Raw genomic sequence first — 19907 nt, 5'->3', positions numbered from 1 at the left:
TGCAGTTGGAGAGCTCTCCTGTGACTTTGATCGGCTGCATCTTTTGGTTTGAAGTTGGTCAGCTCCTCAGTCTGATGGCAACTTTTTAAAGACAGCCGCATAGCAACCATCTCCCAGGCTGTTGTGAGTCCCATTTCTCTGGACTTGCAACCTTTCATGGTGATGACACTGAGGTTCAAAAGCTTGTAGGAGACGTTTCTGTGGGTTTGTAGTGTTATTGGGGGTAGGATGTTGAGCAGTCAGTATTATTGGGGAGGAAGATGTCTTAGGCCTCCAGAGTCTTTCTCTCTCTGGTGCCACAGAATGGACCTGTTTGGCATCACTTGTTAAATTGGTGGTAAGTCCATTTTGGATGTCTACTCAGCCAATTTCCCTGTTGTCCCCTAGGAACAGGTAGAAGCTGCCCGCAAAGATATTGACCAGGCTAAGGATGAGGTAGTCTTCAAGCTGCCAGAGGATGAAGATGAGAGCTGTCTCCTTGAGGAAGGCTCCAGCAAAAAGAGCAAGAAAGCCAAGGTTCTGAGCCGCACAGCATCAGAGAGGACAGGCACTCGCATGAGCGAAAGGCTGCGTAGCACCCGCCTCCTGCCGCGGGATGGGGACAATGGAGATGTGGAATCCCCCCAAACTAGACTACCCAACCTCCGACATTCCCGAGTGGTGACTGATGAAGAAGATGATAGCCTGCCCCAAGTGGCTCAACATACACGAGGTGCTGCTGTACGTAGGGAATTGGTGAGGGAGGAGAAGCCTGCCCAGGTTATCCTACACACTCGCAGAACTTTGCCTCGCCGAGAGGAGCCATGGACTAAGGCCTCACCTACTGGGGAGAGGATGCAGAAAACAGCTCCACACAGGACTGAGGCTTCTGCTGACAGGGTTTTAAGAAATAATCCCCACAGGACAGAGACCTTGCCTGTTGGGGAGAAGTTGCAACAAGTTTCTCCACATAAGGCAGATCTTGGAGCTGCTGGTGACAGGGTGCTAAGAGGCACTCTTCCAAGAACAGAAGCCCAGCCTGCTGGTGATAGGTTGCCACGAAGTGCCCCACAGAGAACAGATACTGGTTTGGATAAGATGGTGAGGCCAGGTCCACAGAAGCCTGAGAAACCCTCTGAGTTGGATAAACTCCCATCCAGCCCTAGGACTGAGATACCAATTTATGAGGCACAGCTCCTCCAGCTTCATCCACAGGCACTTGATGGCGAGATGCTCAATTTAAAAACAGATATAAAAGAGCAGAAAGAGGAAGAAATTACTCTGGTTACTCCATCAGTCCCTGAGTTCCAAGTTTCCAAGAATATCCTGAATGCGGAAGTACCAGCATTCCAGGCACAAGATCTTCTAGTGGCTGACGAGAAGTTGTTGAGTGTACAGTCACCAGCTGGTGCTGAGAAAGCAGAGATCCCAGCAACTAAAGAGAAGGCATCAAGCCCAGCGACTCTCATTGCCAGTGTAGAACGACCGTATGAAAGGAAACCTGAGGTTGCTTGTGAGGTAGGCCTACCTTGGAATGAACAAAAAGAGAGCCTGCCCAGGTCGGAGGAAGAAGCAGATGTGAGTGCTACTTGCAGTACTGCAAAACAACAAGAGTCATTGAACTCTGTGCATGAGGCACACGAGCAAGAGGTTGCTCAAGAGATGGTGCCTTCCAGAGCTCCTGATAGGACAGTGTCTGAGACACTCATCTCTAAAACCTCAGAGGGCATCCCCCTGGAATCCACACTTAGTGCAGTATCCAGGTTGGGCAGTGAGACCCCCACAATTGAGGTGCCTGTACTTCCTTCTCTGGACCACTCCATGCCAGCCGTTAGCTCCCTTGTTCAACTGGAAACTCTGTCCTGTGTAAAGGAACCAAATGGTTTGGAGCAGCCTCCCAGAACAGGAGACTTCACACATCCCACTTCAAGCTTCCTAGATGAGCCCCAGCCCAAAATCTCACTTCCAGAGATTGTATTGCCAACACTAGAGGCTGCTAGCTGTGAAACCAACAGCCTCAAAGAGTCACCTAAGCAGAGTCAAGGGATTGTGGGGAAGAAGCTTCATGAAGATGAGCAGCAAAACAAAGAGGCTGAAACTACAGCCACCTGCCCAGGGTCTGTCTCTTCACAGGAGAGTCCACCAGGTACTGTAATCTGCTCAGGAGGTCTATCTCCAGACGAGAGTCTGTCACCAATTAAACCCCCCCGCCGTCGAACCAGTGCTGATGTGCAGATCCGACAGAGTTGTCAGGACCAAGATGGCCCTGCTGCCAAAGTCTTGCGCAAGCTGCCAGGACGCCTGGTCACAGTGGTGGAGGAGAAAGAGCTGATTCGGCGTCGTCGTAATCGTGTACGCAAGCTGGATGCTGCCAACAGCATCATGATGAGTCCCAGCAACAGCTCAGCTCAGAGTGTGTCAGAGCCAGAGACCTCCCCCGGTGGTAAAGAGTTGCCACTGCTGCGTGACTTGCCTGCCCGTCGGAGAATTGAGCTGGAGACCCGAGCAGCAGCCAGAGAGAGAGAGGATGGCTCAAGAGGAGAGCTGCTTATTAGCCCTTCTGTTGAGCCTATGAAACGCAAACGAGGACGTCCCCCCAAGAACAAGTCCCCTGAGCAGCAGAGTCCAGGGCTGCTCCAGCCCCTCCCTGAGCCATTTATGGAGACCAACCCCCAGAGTTGGGCACCAGAGATGAAGGTGCTCGAGATCAACCGAAGCAAGACCCCAGAGAAGAAAGGGCCTGAGATCAGGCCCCAGAGTAAGATCCCAGAGAAGATTCAGCCCCAAAGTAAGACCACAGAGAAGGTGCCTGAGATCCAGCCCCAGCGTAAGATCCCAGAGAAGAAGGTGCCCAAGACAACGTCACCGAAGATTGAGTCTCCCAAGAATAAGACTGAGAGTAGCAAAAACAACTCTCCTGTGGAAAAGCGACGGCGTGGCCGACCCCCCAAGATACGGGAGTCCTCCACCATGTCTCCCAAGTCTTCTAATTCTGGAATTCTACCAGCCCCATCCACAAAGCCTCTGATCACAGAGTTACTCCCTAAGGTGCAGGAGCAGCTAGACAAGTCCCCTAGGCCCACCTCTGTGACAGAAACAACATCTAAGATTCACAAATCACTGGACATGCATCCCAAAACAACTTCTATCTCAAAAATATCCCCTAAGGCACGGAACCAAATGAGTGGCCATCCCAAACCCATATCGGTGATGAAATCAACTCCTAAGGCGCGAGAACTGTTGGCCACAGAAGTACATGAACCCCTTCCTCCTACTCCCCCTAGAGCTGTCTCTGCAGCAGAAGTCTCTCCAGAGATGCAAGGGCTGCCTTGTCCAACTGCTCTTGGGTCCACAACATCAGATTCTCCACCCAAGCGGAAGAGGGGTCGGCCCCCAAAGAACCAACCTTCTCCTCGTGTGGAGGCAGCACCTCCTCCCACTTCAGCTTCTGACCATGAGACCTCCACAGAGAAGCAGACTCCAGTGCCTCCTGTCCGCAAGCGGCGGCGGCGAAGGAGAAAGGATGAACTAGGTCCAGCATTGCCTGGCATCAACCAGAGCTCATCTGAGGGCGAAGATTCCCGCCCACTCACCAGATTAGCTCTGCTCAAGCGTGAGGAAAAACCAGAGGCTTGCAGTGAGGGTTTCGCTCAGCCCTCTCCAAAGCATGTTGTTGCTGAGGGTGCTTCATCAGCAGAGAGTACTACTTGGGAACAGCCTTCTAGCGATACCCCAACTCGCTCTACCCGCCTCCGGCCTGGCAGCCTTGTCCCACCATTGGAGCGGGAGACTCAGCGGCGGAAGCGGCGCTGCTCTTTGGAAGGCAGCCGGGTGAGCAACAGCAGCAAGTCGCCTGCTCCCCAGGCCACCTCGGAGCAGGAGGGCGGGGAGTCTGAGTCCTCACTGAGATCCTCCTCGGAGTCAAGCAGTAACAAGCGTGCCCAGCAGCCCAAGCGCCAGTGCTATGAATCGGCAGGGGGGAGGGGGAGGGGGAGGGGGCGGCACCATGGGAGCATGGCCGACCGTATCCTCCGTAGTGCAGCTAAGCCCACCGACAACACCCGTTCAGCCTCTTCCCCCATCCCCACCAGGAAAATGGGCCCCCCTTCTTTTTCCACCTCAGCTGGGGGAGCCACTGGGGTGCTCTCTCCCTCAGCTGCCCCCTCCCCAGCTGCCCCAGTTACCTCTTCACTAAGTAACAGAGGCCGCAAGCCCAAGACGTGACCACAGCGCAAGAAGTTCTGCTGTCACTTCTCTGTGAGGATGGGTCAGTGGCCATCTCCTTGCACGTACTATAAGCAGATTTAGCTCCTCCTTGCTCTTATTCCTCCTGTTATCATGGGGAGCAGCTGATGGGGTTCCCGTGTCCCCACCCCGCTCCCTGCATTCCAGACGTGACTGTTAGAGTACTACTTGAAAGGAGGAGGACAGCAAGTGTGGTTGTTCATTCCCAGGTGCTCTTTCTCAGAGCAGGGCAAGGGCCACTCCTGCAGAAGTTACTAGCTCTGGATGTGTAGCTCAGCTGCTTCACCTCCGGGGAAGTGAAGGGCCAGCACTTTTCTCAATGAATTCTGCTACTTCCTGATCATAGAGTGGGTGGGGGAGCAGCTCCATAGATTTGTGGCCTCCTGAGTGACACTACAGGACTTCCTCCACCCCTGAAAGGCCCGCTAGTTCGGTACACTTTGGGAAGCCTCAGTTTAGGCTTTTGTTAGGCGCTTGCATCCTTTTTAAAAAAATAAAAATAAATTGTCACATTTTGGGGCTCTCTGTCTTTGCCCTCAACCCCCCTTTCCAAAAGACCTGCAGGGGGCATCCTCCTGATTTGTAACACAATTAGCTCTTTTTTAATGGCTTTGGGTTGGTTTTTAAATGACAGTGACCAAACGCTGGGTCCCCTTCTCTGGCTTTCCCTTTTGATTGATCCCTGTTTATTCCATTTACAGCTTAGGGCCCTCTTGAGGCACAAGGAGATGGCAGACTTGATTCCTCAAAAGGGGGAGGGTGCATGTCCCGCCCCAGTAAGGCCGTGCCCTCACATTTTACATCACCACCAGGAGAAATTGTCTTATTTTTAATGATGTATATTACAGCCTCACTGCTCCAAGGACACTTCGGGCGTCTGAGTTGGATCAAATCCCACTTCCCTTCCCTGCCTCTCTGTGTACAGCTCTCATTGTAAAATAGGTTCTTTTGAACATAATCTATGCAAAGGTTATTTTGTATAGGGGAGCACAACGTTCCCTCCCCTCCCCCACCGCAGTGGGATTCGAGGTGGCAGTGGGTCTCTGGTTTGGGAGGGTTGCAGTTGGGGTGGAGGGGGAGGTGTTCCCAAGGAGCTGTCTTTCCTACTGAAGCATGTTCAGAACTTGTACAGAAGACCGATGTAATCTTTCTTCAGAATAATGCTATGAATAAAGTGTTAAAAAAAAGAAAGAAAAACCAACAGCACACCAAATGGGTCTCTAGAGTCATTTTGTTTTACTTGAGAATAGACCTCATGCTTCCTTTTCTTTCGTTTCAGTCTTCTTGGAGCAGGAGTGGAGAGCCTGCGGCCCTTCAGATGTTGTTGGACTACAGTTCCCATCATCCCTGATCATGCTGGGTGGGGCTGATGGGAGCTGGTGTCCAATAACTTATGGAAGCCCACAGGATGTTCACCCCTGTCTTAGTGACTACATTGCTTTGTTTAAACACAATATTAGAACATTTTATGGTGTTGCATGAGAAAGCTTTAGGTTCACATTGTCCCTCCCTCTGAGCACAGTCTTAGATTCAACTAGGTACTTCCCATTTAGTGTAGAATATATTTTGCTGTTGCATCTCAACTGGCAAGCTAAGGTTTGTACTTGCCCTCCAAAGCCAAATTCCAAACCATAGATGAAGTGTAGTTTGCTAATCTGATTTGGAGGGTGAGCAACAAACATTTTGCCTGTAATAAACCTTAATTTGTGATATATACATGAAATAACTAATTTAATAGTTCGTTTCCCTTGAGCACACAAGGAAAGAACCAAGCCTGTGGCATATTCCTGGCCCTCCAAACTAGCTTGGAGGACTGGGAATGTTGCATGTGAACTAACCGTGTGTGTCATGACTGGCTTTCAGAAAATGGGATTATCTTTTACTCCAGGGGTGAAGAAACTGAACTTTCAGCTGTTAGGCTATGACTCCCACCATCTGTGACCATAGACTATGACTCCCACCATCTGTGACCATAGACTATGACTCCCACCATCTGTGACCATAGACTATGACTCCCACCATCTGTGACCATAGACTATGACTCCCACCATCTGTGACCATAGACTATGACTCCCACCATCTGTGACCATAGACTATGACTCCCACCATCTGTGACCATAGACTATGACTCCCACCATCTGTGACCATAGACTATGACTCCCACCATCTGTGACCATTGGCCATGCTTGCTAAGGCTGACAGGAGTTGGGAGTCCATCAACAATTTTATTATTATTTGAATTGAATATAATAACATCCAGAGGGTTTCAGGTTCCCCATCCCTGCTTTACGTACTGCATCATTTTTTTCAGGTTGGAGGAATACACTCTGGTCTGGTTGGCTTCTGAAGGTAGCAGACTTCTAGATTGCTCCGTCCTGCTCTGCAAGAGCATTCTTCAATCTTCCTCCACTGATGACTAGATGGTAGCACACCAACTTGAGCTAGCAGGGCAGTCGAGCTTTTTTATTTTGTATTCAGGGTGAGGCATTTTCTGGTCCAAGTGTCTTTGTATTCCCATTAATGCTAAAAGGGTTGGTCCTTGCAAGTGTTTATACTAGGGGAAGGGAATCTGAGGCCTGGGGCCCCAAATGTGGCCCTCTAGCCCTCTCTCCATTAGGTCCTTTGAACCCCCCATATCCCTCACCAGCCCTACCTCGCACCCCCAAATGTTTTTGCTTGGCTGAAATGCGTCCTCTAACTCTGATAATGCCTCTTGTGTGCCTGGATGGAGAAGAAAGAAAAGTGTGTGTAGAAACATGCCTACAGTACAAAGGCAAACTTTACATGTGGTTTGCCACCTGCTTTTGCCCCTTGCTTCCATGTGGCCCTAAACAGTTACCCAGAAGAGAATGCAGTCCTTAAAAGGTTTCCCCATCCCTAGCTTACTCCTTTCAGAGGCTGAATGTGGACGACTTGCCACCTTTGCATGTTGGTGGGGAGTTGCATATTTGGATGTTCTCCACTTTAAATTAACCCATGTGGAAAGCTGACAGCTCTGAAGTCTGTTATGCAACAAGTATGCCAAAAATGCTTAGAAAGGCCTTAAAAGTGTTGAAAGGATGTTATAAATAACCGACTGACTTCATTGCTTACTCTGAGTTACTGCAGGCTTTGGAAGGTGGTGTTCCTGCCAGTGGTTATAGGAATCTGAACAAACCGGTTCCCAGCTGTTCTTGGCATTGCCTGGCAGTGGGAAGTTTGTGTCATTCTAAGGTGTGCCCTTATTTGGACTTGTCTGGGCCCATTTCTTGACTGAGGATGTTTTCCTTTTTGCCTCCTTGATAATCTACTCTTGTTCATGATACTTCTTAGCTAATCAATTAAGAAACCTAAACAAACCTACGGTGAGATAGAGAAGGCAACATTCCATTCCTCTGAAAAGTATAACCCACCTTAGGATTCTGGCAGTGGGCAAAAAAGTGCCTGTTAATGCTGCAAAATAATTGGAATAAATTGGCACACCTGTACAGTTGACTAACGGTGAGACCTGATCTTTATTGCTCAAGATTTTTAGGGAACATTTTTTTTGGGGGGGGAGGCAGTGAAAAGATCTGGGGTGGATCCCTACTCAGAGTAGACCCATTGAAATGAATGAGTATGCCAAACGGCAATTAATTTCAATGGGTCTACTCTGAGCAGGACTACCATTTAATACCACCCTGGATGCTTTTCAACGGTTGGGTGAGTATTTCCTTCCACATACCCTCTTTTTCTTTTTTTAAACCTCCTGCCCCTTGTCGTACAAAAGGAGCCTTCATGGGATCAAAGTTTACATCCTTGCCGAATCCCTGAGGAAAATCTACCAGCACAAGGGTATAGAAAACGTTTCTATTCTGGTAGAATAAGAGTTCTGTGTTGTTGCAAAGCTTACACTTATTTCACCAAGTACAGTAGCAGATGAGCGCTAGCAACCATTTTATACTCCCATCAGCTTGGATTTTAACCTTAGTTACCGCGGGGCTGTAGGCAGATCTCCCTTAAACCTGAGAATGAGCACTGGATGTGACCATGCACTAGGCCTTCACCCTGGGGCCCTCACCGGACTGGCACGGATGAGAATTTGCAGCGAGTTCCTTTCACTACTGAGTAACTGTATCCAAAGCCACTGTCTGTGTTACAGATAAAAGAAGCTGCAAGACAGAAACTGCCTCTATAGGCTCCAGTGAGTCATCCACATGAGAAATTACATTCTGAAGTTGGATGTACGGTTCATTGACATCAGCTGGGCTAGACATCCAACATGTAGATGCAATTGGTCACAGCCTTTGTCACTCCCTTTAAAAACAAAATTGAGGAAGCATTTTTAAGACTTTCACTAAAATCCAGTTGTGATATGTGTAAAAGCTGGAGGTGAAAGAACCCAGAGTACTAACCCATGCCAAACCCCACTGCCTTCCTTTGGTGTAGGGGTCAGAGTGTTGGACTAGGATGTGGGAGGATAGGGTTCAAATCCCTACTCAGCCATGACACTGGATGACCTTGGGCCAATCACAGTCTCTCAACCTAACCTACCTCACAGGGTTCTTGCGAGGATAAAATGGGGAAGAGGACACCCATGTATGAACTCCTTGGAGGAAAGGCAGGATAGAAACCCAATTGATAAATACTCAGAGGTTGTGGGTCAGAATACTGCCTGCCTTTCCATTTAAGCCCCATCTCTCATCAGCAGCTGAAGCTCCACCTGCAAAACTTTACTTCTCTCAGGCTTCCTGCTCTTCCAATTTTGTTGAATCAAACACAGTTAAGCTGAAACCCTAGAATGTAGACAGATTATGATCTCATTGGTGAATGAGCAACCTGCATACCTGAGTCACTTCCAGCAACAGTGACCTCATCCCATAAAGAGTCTGGGACCCAGCCCAGAAAAGGTAGAACCAAACCTCAACCTGGGAGCTGGCAGGTGCATGATATGAAAGTGCCTCAGAGAGAGAAAACAAAACTTGAAACGACAGTGGGAAGCCACAGAGGAAAGATCCCAGTCTGTGGCTGTTGGAACCTCAAGATTTCTCCCTGTGTGTCCCCTTCCCCCCAAAGGAGCTGAACCATCGTCCAAAGAACTGAGATCTAACTAGGCATACAGAGCATCGCACCCTTTTGGCTACAGGTGAATTAATTATCAGGTGTTACTACTTTATCATGTAGATCTTGTTTGTGAAAGGCTTTTTGAAATTCCAGGTTTGCTTTTGCAACAGTCTGGCGAGGTAGGGTGGTGATATGCCCAGTTGCTTTACACAGAGGAGACTGAGGCCAAGAGAAAGTGACTTTCTCAGTGCCAGGCAGTGAATTCTCAGAAGAGGTGGGACTGGAACCTGGCTCTTCTAGATCAAACTCTCTACCAGCTATTGCCACCTCCAGGCCCGAAATTTAGAGTCACAAATATGGACTAGGCTCGTCATTGCACATAGAAAGATAATTCATTGAAACGGGAGTGAAGAAAAAGGCTTTTGACAACTTCTTGTGTGCCTGTTGCCATGGAAGAAGAGCTGGAACTCAGAAATGTGAGCCTTTCTCGAGATGGTGTGGAGACCACTGTGATGATCCCACCAAGCACCTCAGTGATGGATGCCCCTGCCAAGTCCTCTCCTTTGCATATGCACAGACTCCGCAATCTGGCAATAGCTAGCATCATCTGTGGCTGTTCTTGCATCGGAGTCCTAGCATTGATCTATGCAATCAAGGTGAGTTACTTTCAATGGGTCTACTCTGAGTAAAATTTAGTTGGCTACAACCTTGGATTTTTACAGATCGGAGTAAAGCCCTCTCAGATCTAAACATCCGCTGCCATTCTATTTTCCCCACCATTTTAGTCTTAACAAGACAAATCATTTTGGCCCTGCTTCCTCGCAAGTGTTTAAGGAGTTTTTTTTAATGAGCAGCCAGGCCCAAAATGGGTAGTTTAAAAATAACATTTGGGCAGTTCTAAAATTCAAGGCGTGCCACAGTTGTATTAGGTTTGTTGATGTAAAAAGTGAGTGATGACAATGTGAAAAGTAAATTAAATAGTCCACAGTCCCCTAGAACCTGAGACCCTGATCAAGCATGCCCATATATCCTCCCCCTGAGAAAGATACTCCTAGAAGATTCCACTTCTGCTCTCCACAGAGTATTTGCCAATGTTTCTAATAAGAAGGAAATAATTCTAGAATGTGAGACCCCTTTTCTAACAAGTCACATGAAGTTATCAATGTTACAATAAGGGTGCTGATGCCAGAAAGATCCAATATGACATTCTTAACGGGGACCTTGCAGCACCAAATGATAGCATTTGAGCTTTGAAAAGAGAGAGACCTATCTAGATTTATCACTGTAATGAGAGTCAGCCACATATTTACTTCAAAGAGGCACTTGGGAAATATGAGTCCTCAAGTCTCCCAAGATCCCTCTTTGCTAGGTGGAAACAAGCTGTCTTTACCAATCAAAAGCCAGCCATGTCCTATACCTTCCTAGACCCTGTGATTTATCTTTTAAAACACAACCTCAAACTTTTAGGAGGCCTCTTGTGTGCAGGCTTGACAATAACACTCTTATGCATTAGTGCTGTCAAATTCCCAGGTCTTGAGGATCCCCCCCCTGCTCTATGAAGGCTTCTAAATGTCATGGAATGAGACTGTAGGCAAGAAAGCATATATGCACAACACACACAATGAAAATGCAAAGGAGTGCGGTAGCAGTGTTTGCTTTGCACACAAGTTATAATCACACACCACTGGGCGGTTCTACACTATCCTTTTAAAAAAAAGAGCCCTGAAGTGTGTGTGTGCATGCGTGCACCTGCCAGGAAAATTCTATGTAGCCCAGGCGTGTTGTCCACCTTGTTGCTGTTAACAGCTCATTCCATTTTGATTGGTCCCTTAACATGGCAGGGATACTGATGCCCAACAGAGAATGGACTGGAGCACATCTTCCATTTTCTCTTGCAGAAAACCCTGATTATCACAAGGGTGGACTTGAATAGCTAAGAGTTTCTGTGGGGCTGAAAAAAATAGGACTGAGTCTGGAAAGAGAAGAACCTGTATATGATTAGTATGGTAGGGCAAAACATTACTGTCCCACCCATAACAGCGCTGACTACCTTTAAAGTTCCCACACATCTTGTCATGTCATGTGAAATGGTAGTGAATGCTCTGCTGAGGGGTAAGGTTCTGAGACAAGGCACAGCAGTCATTAAGTTTCATGTGACTATGTCTGAGGAAACGTGCTCTGGAGAATCCTCAGGGAGTTCCTCAACAAGGAGATTAGCCATGGTGGGCCAGATCCCCTAAAGAGAGCTTGCTACCTCCTCCTGACCTTCCCCTGCAATGTGCAGCCGAAAAGGGGAGGTTGGGGGTGTTCTAGGCCATGTCATCTGTCAGGGATGCTTTGATTTGCATTCCTACATTGAGCAGGGCGTTGGACTTGATGGCCTTGTAGGCCCCTTCCAACTCTACTATTCTGTGATTCTATGTTGTCCAATCACATGGGCTAACACTGGAGCCCCGCTATCTTCCCACATGAACTGAGCAGGGCCCCCAGAAACCCCTGCAATGTACAAAACTTCCATGGCTGATGCCAGTTTTATAGTGTTCCTTGAAAGTGGACACTCTGCATCCCTGAAAGCAATGTTTTTCATACTGCCTCCAGAAAATCAGGTTAAGTGTTTTCGTGTGTTCATTAAGAATGAGCCAACATTCCAAACTAACTAAACAGCATTGCAGTTCTGCAAGAAAGACACGGCAAGATAGTATCTTACTTTCAGTGCAACTCTAGACATGTCTGTTCAGAAGGAAGTCTCTTCGAGTTCACTGGGACTTAGTCCCAGGTAGGTGGTATTAGGATTAGTAGGACTAATTACCCAAAGTATCTTCTAACCCTTTAGAAAAACTAGATGGACTTCTTATTGTTGCTTAGGTCCTTTTGCTTTATTAAAATAGCAAATTTAACAAAGAAGAAAAAAGAGAAAGAAGTGAAGGAGAGAGAGAGACATTAGTGAAAAACAGCTCACATTAAGGACACAACAGCCATCAGTACATCCATCTCAGATTAAACATATAACTCGATATCAGCCATCCAGATGTTCTAGAAGACATTCACATGCGATTGACATTTGTAGCAAATATGCTCAAATGTAGCAAGGGCCGTGAGGTCCTCAGACCGTTGCTTAATAGACAGTGGCTGTTTATCTTCCCAGGCTTGAAGTGTAAGTCTTTTAGCATCTATAAGGATGTACAAAATCCACTTTTGTTGTTCTGTTATTAATCCCCATACTACAGGAATATAGTTTAAAAGTACATGAACAGGATTTTGCCAGAACAAAACTGATATGAACAACTACTTCAGGCCAACAAGAATATATTACAGGACATGCCCACATCAAATGCCTAGCTTATATTTTTATAATTTCTTTTACTTAAAACAGGCATGGGGAACCTCCAGCTCATGGGCCAAATTAGGCCTACCAGGAGCCCTAATTTGGCCTGTGACATTGTTTTCCCCCAACTACACCCACCTGCCTCAGCCCTACAACTGACATCACACTTGATGTCAGGTGTAGAGTAGGTAAAGCCGCAGTTGCAAAGGAACAACTGGGAGTCCTGGTGTGGCTCCCAATTCTTCCTCTCTGCAAGATGGGCTTGCATGTGGTGCCCTTTAGAATTGGTGCCAAATGCAAGCCCCACTAGGATCAGCTTAACGCAGGAGCTGCTGAACAGATGTCCCGAGTTTAGCTGATCCCTGCTTGCAGATGGCACTTGTGGTAAGGATTTTCCTTTGCAGTCATGGCTCAATTTCATAATTGTCATCAGTAATGGGGTCGTCTAACCCATCTCTTTTGGTTTTCTCTCATCCAGGCTAGCGAGAAGCAAAAAGCCGGTTCCCATGATTCAGCGGCTTACTGGGCCCAAAAGTCCCGGTTTACGTGTTTCCTAAGTGTCGGTGTCTGCATGTCCCTCCTTATTCTGGTGTTCCTGTTATTGGTCCTCCTTTCCTATCTCTTATCTCAAGCCGAATTATGACTATTATGTTCATGACCTTGGATGTCCAGGATTGCCTTCTCTGCTGGTTTCCACCCCACCCCATCCCAAGCTGGATTTTGCCAAAGGGGGCAGCATGAAGGAGTTCTTTATCGCTTGCATCAGGGTGTAGTATGCCCTCGTTTATGTCTGGCTTTGTGGAGGTCACAAAAAGAGACTGTGGAAAAGGAACGGTCTCCGCTGCAGACATTGAACTCCATGTCCTGTTAATGGGCTTCCCATAAGGCATTGGATTGGCCACTGTGATAAACAGGATGCTGGACCAGATAGGTCTTTTGTCTGATCGAGCAGGGCTCTTCGTTATGCGCTAATGTCCTGGGTTGTACCTGAGTTCTGTTCGGAGCGCAACACCTGATCTGTCCCAATTCAGGTTTTGCTCCTGCATGATGTGCCAGGATCAGCTCTCTTGGGACTGATGGATATTGAAACACAAAAGCACAAGCCACTTTGTTACCCTTCCGTGCTGTGTTTTTGTCAGCCTTTTATTTATTCATTTATAAGCATTTTTTAAATCCTGCTCACCCATTCTGTTCCTGGGACGGTTTATGAAAAATAATAAAATGAAAGTTGTGCCGCTGCTATTTTGCGGTGTAGTTTTTTTGTTTCACTTATCTCTTGGATGCCCATTACTCGAGTTGGTTTTGATTACACAGCTAAAGCATTGGACTTGGATCTAGGGCAGGAATGGGGAACCCATGTCCCAGATGTTGTTAGACTCCAACTCTGATCAGCCCCAGCCAGCACGGGCAATGGTCAGGGATGATGGAAATTGTAGTTCAACAGCATCTGGGTGGCCACAGGTTCCCCATCCCTGATAGGAGATTTGCGTTTATGTATTTAAAACATTTATAAACTGCTTAATATTTTTAAAAATCTGTAAGCAATGTATAATATGAAAACAGTAAACAATATTATTAAAATAAAAATACAACATAAAAACAGGAAAACAGTATAAAAGCAAATAAAAATAGGGACTCGGGATTAATTCAGATAAAAAACAAATGTCTGATCTTATGGATCAGGAAAAGCCTGGGCACATCTGAAGCAACTGATGGTTGCTGCTTCACCTATAGCAGAGGGAAGGACATTTCAGGGCAATGGCAAAAAATGCCTGCTCTGGGGTCACTACCCTATGATATTTTGTAGGAGGCAGTGCCATGAATAGACCATCTGAGGAAATTCTACGTGATCTTACAGATCTATACAGGAGCAGGCTGCCTTTCACTTGGTCCTGAGTTATTCAGGGTTTTATATGTTAACAAGACCTTAACATGGCCCAAGGGTTCAGATCCTTTCTTAGTTTTATATTCCTTTGATCCAGTTGTTCTTCAACAAGCTACCTCTAAGCTTTAGAGTCTAAACAGCCACAGAGAGCATGAGCATGTTTAAGATGCAGCTATTCTTCAAGTGCAACCAAACCCATTGTGAGAGTAAACATTCCTTTAAATGTTCTTAACTCAGGAGTCTAGACCAAAAGGCTAGACTCCTAGCAGGGGCACCCAAGGCAGAATGGTCAAAGCTGAGACACCAGACTAAGATGCATCCAGACTCAGAGGAAGGCAATAGTAAACCACTTCTGAATACCCCTTACCACGAAAACCCTACGAACAGAGTATCCAAAATGCAACGCAAGATAGTGCTGGAAGATGAGACCCCCAGGTCAGAAGGCACTCACCAAGCTATTGAGGAAGAACAACGAGTAGCTTTGTGACTAATGACACAGCTGGGTCAAAGCCGAAAGGAAGCCCAGAGGCTGATGCGCACAGATGCGAAAGGAGAGTCCGGAGTTGTATGACGCACACAATGAAAAAATGGAAATGGACTGTCTTCAAGTCAATTCCGACTTATGACTACCCTATGAATAGGGTTTTCATGGTAAGCAATATTCAGAGGGGGTTTACCATTGCCTCCCTCCGAGGCTAGTCCTCCCCAGCTGGCTAGGGCCTGCTCAGCTTGCCACAGCTGCACAAGCCAGCCCCTTCCCTGTCCGCAACTGCCAGCTGGGGGACAACTGAGCTCCTTGGGACTATGCAGCTTGCCATGGCTGCACAGGTGGCAGGGCGCACAACCCCTGAGCCACCCACTGTGGGGTGATCTTTAGCTGGCCCATTACACCCAGGAGACATGAGCAGGGATTTGAACTCACAGACTCTGGACTCCCAGCCAGGCTCTCCTCCCCACTGTGCTATACCAGCTGTTGACACACACAGTAAGGACATGGAATGTAAGAAGCATGAACCAGGGAAAGTTAGAAATTGTCAAGCAAGAAATGGAGTGTATCAACATTACAATACTTGGTGTGAGTAAATTAAAATGGATGGGAATGGGGCATTTTCAATCAGGCAACTCTGAGTGAGTGATATCAATGAGATTAAACGGGAAACCTATTAACATAACCGACATCCAAGTCTATGCTCCAATGGCAAACACAGAAGAGAAGGAATTGGAAATATTTTACACAGAAGTACAGGAAGAAATTGATCACACACCAAAACAAGATGTGCTGATAATCGGGGGGGGGGGCTGGAATGCAAAAGTAGGGAACAGAGAAGAACTAGGAATTGTGGGGAAATGGGGCTTAGGAGATAGAAACGAAACTGGAGAAAGACATTGAATTCTGTGAAGCCAATAATTTGTTTCTTACAAACACATTTTTTGAGCAACCAAAAAGATGACTGTACACATGGACATCACCAAATGGTCAATATAGGAATCAAACTGATTATATAATTGGTAGCAGAAGATGGAGACGTTCCATACTTTCTGTCAAAACAAGACCAGAAGCAGACTGCGGTACAGATCATGAACTGGTAATATCGAAAATCAGAGTAAAGCTAAAGAAGAACAACAAAGCAATCATAATGCCAAAATACAATTTAAATAACATCCCAGAAGAATATAAAGATAAAATAAGAAACAGATTTGAGGCTTTAAACTTAGGTGACAGAAGAACCAGAAGAACTATGGGCTGAAATCACAGACATTATCAGGGAAGAATGCAAAAAGACAATACCTCTAGCTAAAAAGAAAGACCTCAATGGATGACTGATTAAACTCTTAAAATGGTTAAAGAGAGAAGGAAAGCAAAAGCAAAAGGAGAAAGAAACATTGTTAGAACCATAAATGCAACTATATAATGACTAGTACATAGGAACAAAGAGAACTATTACAATAGTATAGAAATAGAAGAGGACAACAAAAAGGGAAGAACAAGAGCCCTATTCCACAAGATTAGAGAAACTAAAGGGAAATTTAAATCAAGAGTAGGGATGTTGAACAGTCAACAGGGGAACACACTGACTGACCAAGATGAAATAAAAGGAAGATGGAAGCAATACACTGAAGAACTCTATAAAAGAGAAATAAGGATGACAGATTCATTCACGGAGGAACCATATGATGAAGAACCAGAAATGTTAGAATGTGAGGTGAAAGCTGCTCTTGAAATACTTGGAAGAAACAAATAACCAGGGACAGATGGCATACCAATAGAGTTGCTAAAGCTACTGAAACTGAATCTGTCCAAATTTTGACAAAAAATGTCAAGAAATATGGAAAAGAAAACAGCCCACAGACTGGAAGCATTCAATATATATCCCAATTCCAAAGAACGGGGATACCAAGGAATTATTGAACTATTGCCTTAATATCCCATGCAAAAAGTAATGCTCAAGATTCTACAACAAAGGCTCTTATCATATATGGAGCAAGAAGTGCCCAATGTCCACGCTGGATTTAGAAAGGGAAGAGGTACCAGAGATCATACTGCAAACATAAGTTTCAGTAGGAAATTGCCCTGTGCTTAATAGATTACCGCAAAGCCTTTGACTATGTAGATCATGAAAAACGATGGAATGCTTTAAAATAAATGGGGGTGCCACAGCATCTGATTGGCCTGATGTGCAACCTATACTCTGGACAAGAGGCTACTGTAAGGACAGAATATGGAGAAACCAATTGGTTCCCAATCGGAAAGGGTATGAAACAGAGGTGTATTTTATCTATTGTTTAATCTAGATGCAGAACATATCATACGGAAAGCAGGATTGGACCAAGATGAAGGAGGTGTGAAAATTGGAGGAATATCAATAATATAAGATATGCAAATGATACCATACTACTAGAAGAAACCAGTAATGATTTAAAACGAATGCTGATGAAAGTTAAAGAGGAAAGCACAAAAGCAGGACTACAGCTAAACTTCAAGAAGACTAAAGTAATGACAACAGAAGATTTATGTAACTTTAAAGTTGACAATGAGGACATTGAACTTGTCAAGGATTATCAATACCCACAGTCATTAACCAAAATGGAGATAATAGTCAAGAAATGAGAAGAAGGCTAGGATTGGGGAGGGCAGCTATGAGAGAACTAGAAAAGGTCAGACCATGGTATTCCCGATCTCTATGTATGGATGTGAAAGTTGGACAGTGAAAAAAGCAGATAAGAGAAAAATCAACTCATTTGAAATGTGTTGGAGGAGAGCTTTGCGCATACCATGGACCACGAAAAAGACAAATAATTGGGTGTTGGAACAAATTAAACCAGACCTATCACTAGAAGCTAAAATGATGAAACTGAGGTTATCATACTTTGGTCACATAGTGAGAAGACATGATTCACTAGAAAAGACAATAATGCTGGGACAAACAGAAGGGAGTAGAAAAAGAGGAAGGCCAAACAAGTGATGTATTGATTCCATAAAGGAAGCCACAGACCTGAACTTACAAGATCTGAACAGGGTGGTTTATTACAGATGCTATTGGAGGTTGCTGATTCACAGGGTCGCCATAAGTCGTAATCGACTTAAAGGCATAGAACAACAACAACAAATTGAAAAGAAAATGAAAGTGCCTTCCTCAGTTCATTAACCCACTCTCCTTTAAAATAATTGCAGGACAAAACAACAAATGGTCTTGTTGCTCTGTAAAAACCGGCAGATTTATAAAAACCAATAAACAATGGCACCCCTCAACTCTTTGTTGTTTTTGCTGCAACTGCCTCTCTGGAAGTTGTTACAGGGCAAGCTAGGCAAATGCTATTCAAAGGGTGAATAAATGCAACATACAATATGTAGAGAAGGGCCTCCAGCTGTGTATAATTGGAAGTGGGAATAGTTGGGGATTAGCGATCCTTAGAGTGAGACAAGAGGTGTTAAAAATATACAACTATTTTCATCTGTGAACTGTTTTTACAGGCGTTGATTAGCATAAGAAATTAGATGTATTTTGGGGCTATGTACAAATCCTACGTATAAAACACCCCCCAAAGAATCCTGGGAACTGTAGTTTACCCCGTACAGAACGACAGTTTCCAGCACCCTTAACAAACTATGGTTCCCAAGATTCTTGTGGGGGGGGGGAATCTGCTTTAAATGTATAATGTGCATGCAGAGTTAGTGATGGTCAATCTGAAGCAGCAGTGAATTTTCTATGTGATACAAATACTATAGCTGTATGTGTGTGATGCTAACTAGGTTGCATCATCATGTTTGAGACTGGTATGAAGTTATATTTCTAGTAATGCTTAAAATAAAAGCATTAATACAAACACTTGCCTATCCGCTGCTGGCGGATGCTGTTCAGACAACGGAAATAAATTCCTGCATGGTAGTCATGTTTTAGAGAGTGAGGGTTTATTTTGGCATGTTAAAGGCCAACATATTTATCACAGCAAATGCTTTTGTGTACTAAAGGCTAGAACATCTGAGTTGGCTCTTCACAAGGAGGCGGACAGTTTTTAGGTCCCAAGAATCCCTTTATACCTAATGCAGCTGCCTCCAGGTGACTGGGTGTTCTACTGGCAGGTTTCCTCTGTTTGTTATGGGATAGGGCAGTGGACTGGATGGAGGAAAACTGAAGGCCAATGTGGTGCAGCGGTTAAAGTGTGGGGTTAGGATGAGAGAGACCAGAGTTCAAATTCTTCACTGGGTGAGCTGGGGCCGGTCATTCTCTCTAAGCCTGAACCTACTTCACAAGGTTGTTGTGACGATTTTAAAAAAAGAGGGTGGAAAAACGGGAAAGGAGAGAAAATATGTGCTGTTTTGAACTCCTTAGACAAAAGATGGAATTATCGCCACAATTTTCTTCTAACATCTTCAGAGCCAAACTCGCCTGAACATTGAAAGACACAAAAGTCCCTGCAAGTAGACAAGTCAGTGTGATGTAGTCTTTAGAGCGTAAGAACAACAAACACACACGACATGCGCGTGTATATTTCGATTCACACACAAGAAGGGCGGCAAGAACTGTGACCTCACGTTGACCTTTCGTTTCGCGATTGTGAAACCCTGGATAACCCCACGTCTACTCCCTCCCTTTCCCGCTCGCGATTGGTTGCTGCCTCCCCCAGACTGGATTTGAGTGCCTCCTCTCAACTCTGTTTCTCAAATCTAGCAGTCGGTTGGTTAACTCGCCTGCCAATAAATTCGGCCACCCTCCGTTGCTTTTCTGATTGGCTGAGCATTGTCTTCTCCCTTGCTGAAGATCGGAAGCAGCCGCTTCCTCTTTTAATCCCCGCCCCCAATTTCTTCACCTTAACTCTGATTCGCTGTTGCCGCTGACAGCTCCTCCCGCCTTCTTTCTCTCCTTTCGGTCTGGCTTCTCACTGGATGCTGCCTTCGTCAATGTCGACACACCCCATCTTCTCCTTTCGCCGATTGGTACCACGGTCCGG

At 45.7% G+C, this 19907-nt stretch overlaps 2 protein-coding genes across 6 annotated transcripts in view; both read left to right on the top strand.

Annotated features, from left to right (window-relative positions):
• SRCAP (Snf2 related CREBBP activator protein) overlaps positions 1–7754 on the top strand; it is a 45989-nt gene extending 38235 nt beyond the window's left edge. For 4 of the 5 annotated variants that reach the window (XM_061590934.1, XM_061590935.1, XM_061590933.1 and 1 more), the window contains one exon: positions 388–5437. In XM_061590934.1, coding sequence (XP_061446918.1) covers positions 388–4203 — 3816 coding nt within the window. In that variant the 3' untranslated portion in view covers positions 4204–5437. Of the gene's footprint in view, positions 1–387; positions 5438–6535 lie in introns of those variants that run through there. The other variant, XM_061590936.1, reaches the window with a different exon arrangement.
• A 664-nt stretch (positions 7755–8418) lies between these two features.
• Positions 8419–13813, top strand: TMEM265 (transmembrane protein 265). The gene is made up of 2 exons (XM_061588854.1): positions 8419–9902; positions 13050–13813. The coding sequence occupies exons 1-2, from the start codon at positions 9696–9698 to the stop codon at positions 13212–13214; spliced, it is 372 nt and encodes a 123-aa protein (XP_061444838.1). The 5' UTR covers positions 8419–9695; the 3' UTR covers positions 13215–13813.
• Positions 13814–19907: the final 6094 nt, after the last annotated feature.

This window comes from Rhineura floridana, chromosome 11, assembly GCF_030035675.1.
Source record: "Rhineura floridana isolate rRhiFlo1 chromosome 11, rRhiFlo1.hap2, whole genome shotgun sequence".
In the NCBI taxonomy this organism is placed as follows: Eukaryota; Metazoa; Chordata; class Lepidosauria; order Squamata; family Rhineuridae; genus Rhineura; species Rhineura floridana.
Note: the sequence above shows the minus strand (reverse complement) of the source record. Positions and strands in the feature narration are given on the sequence as shown.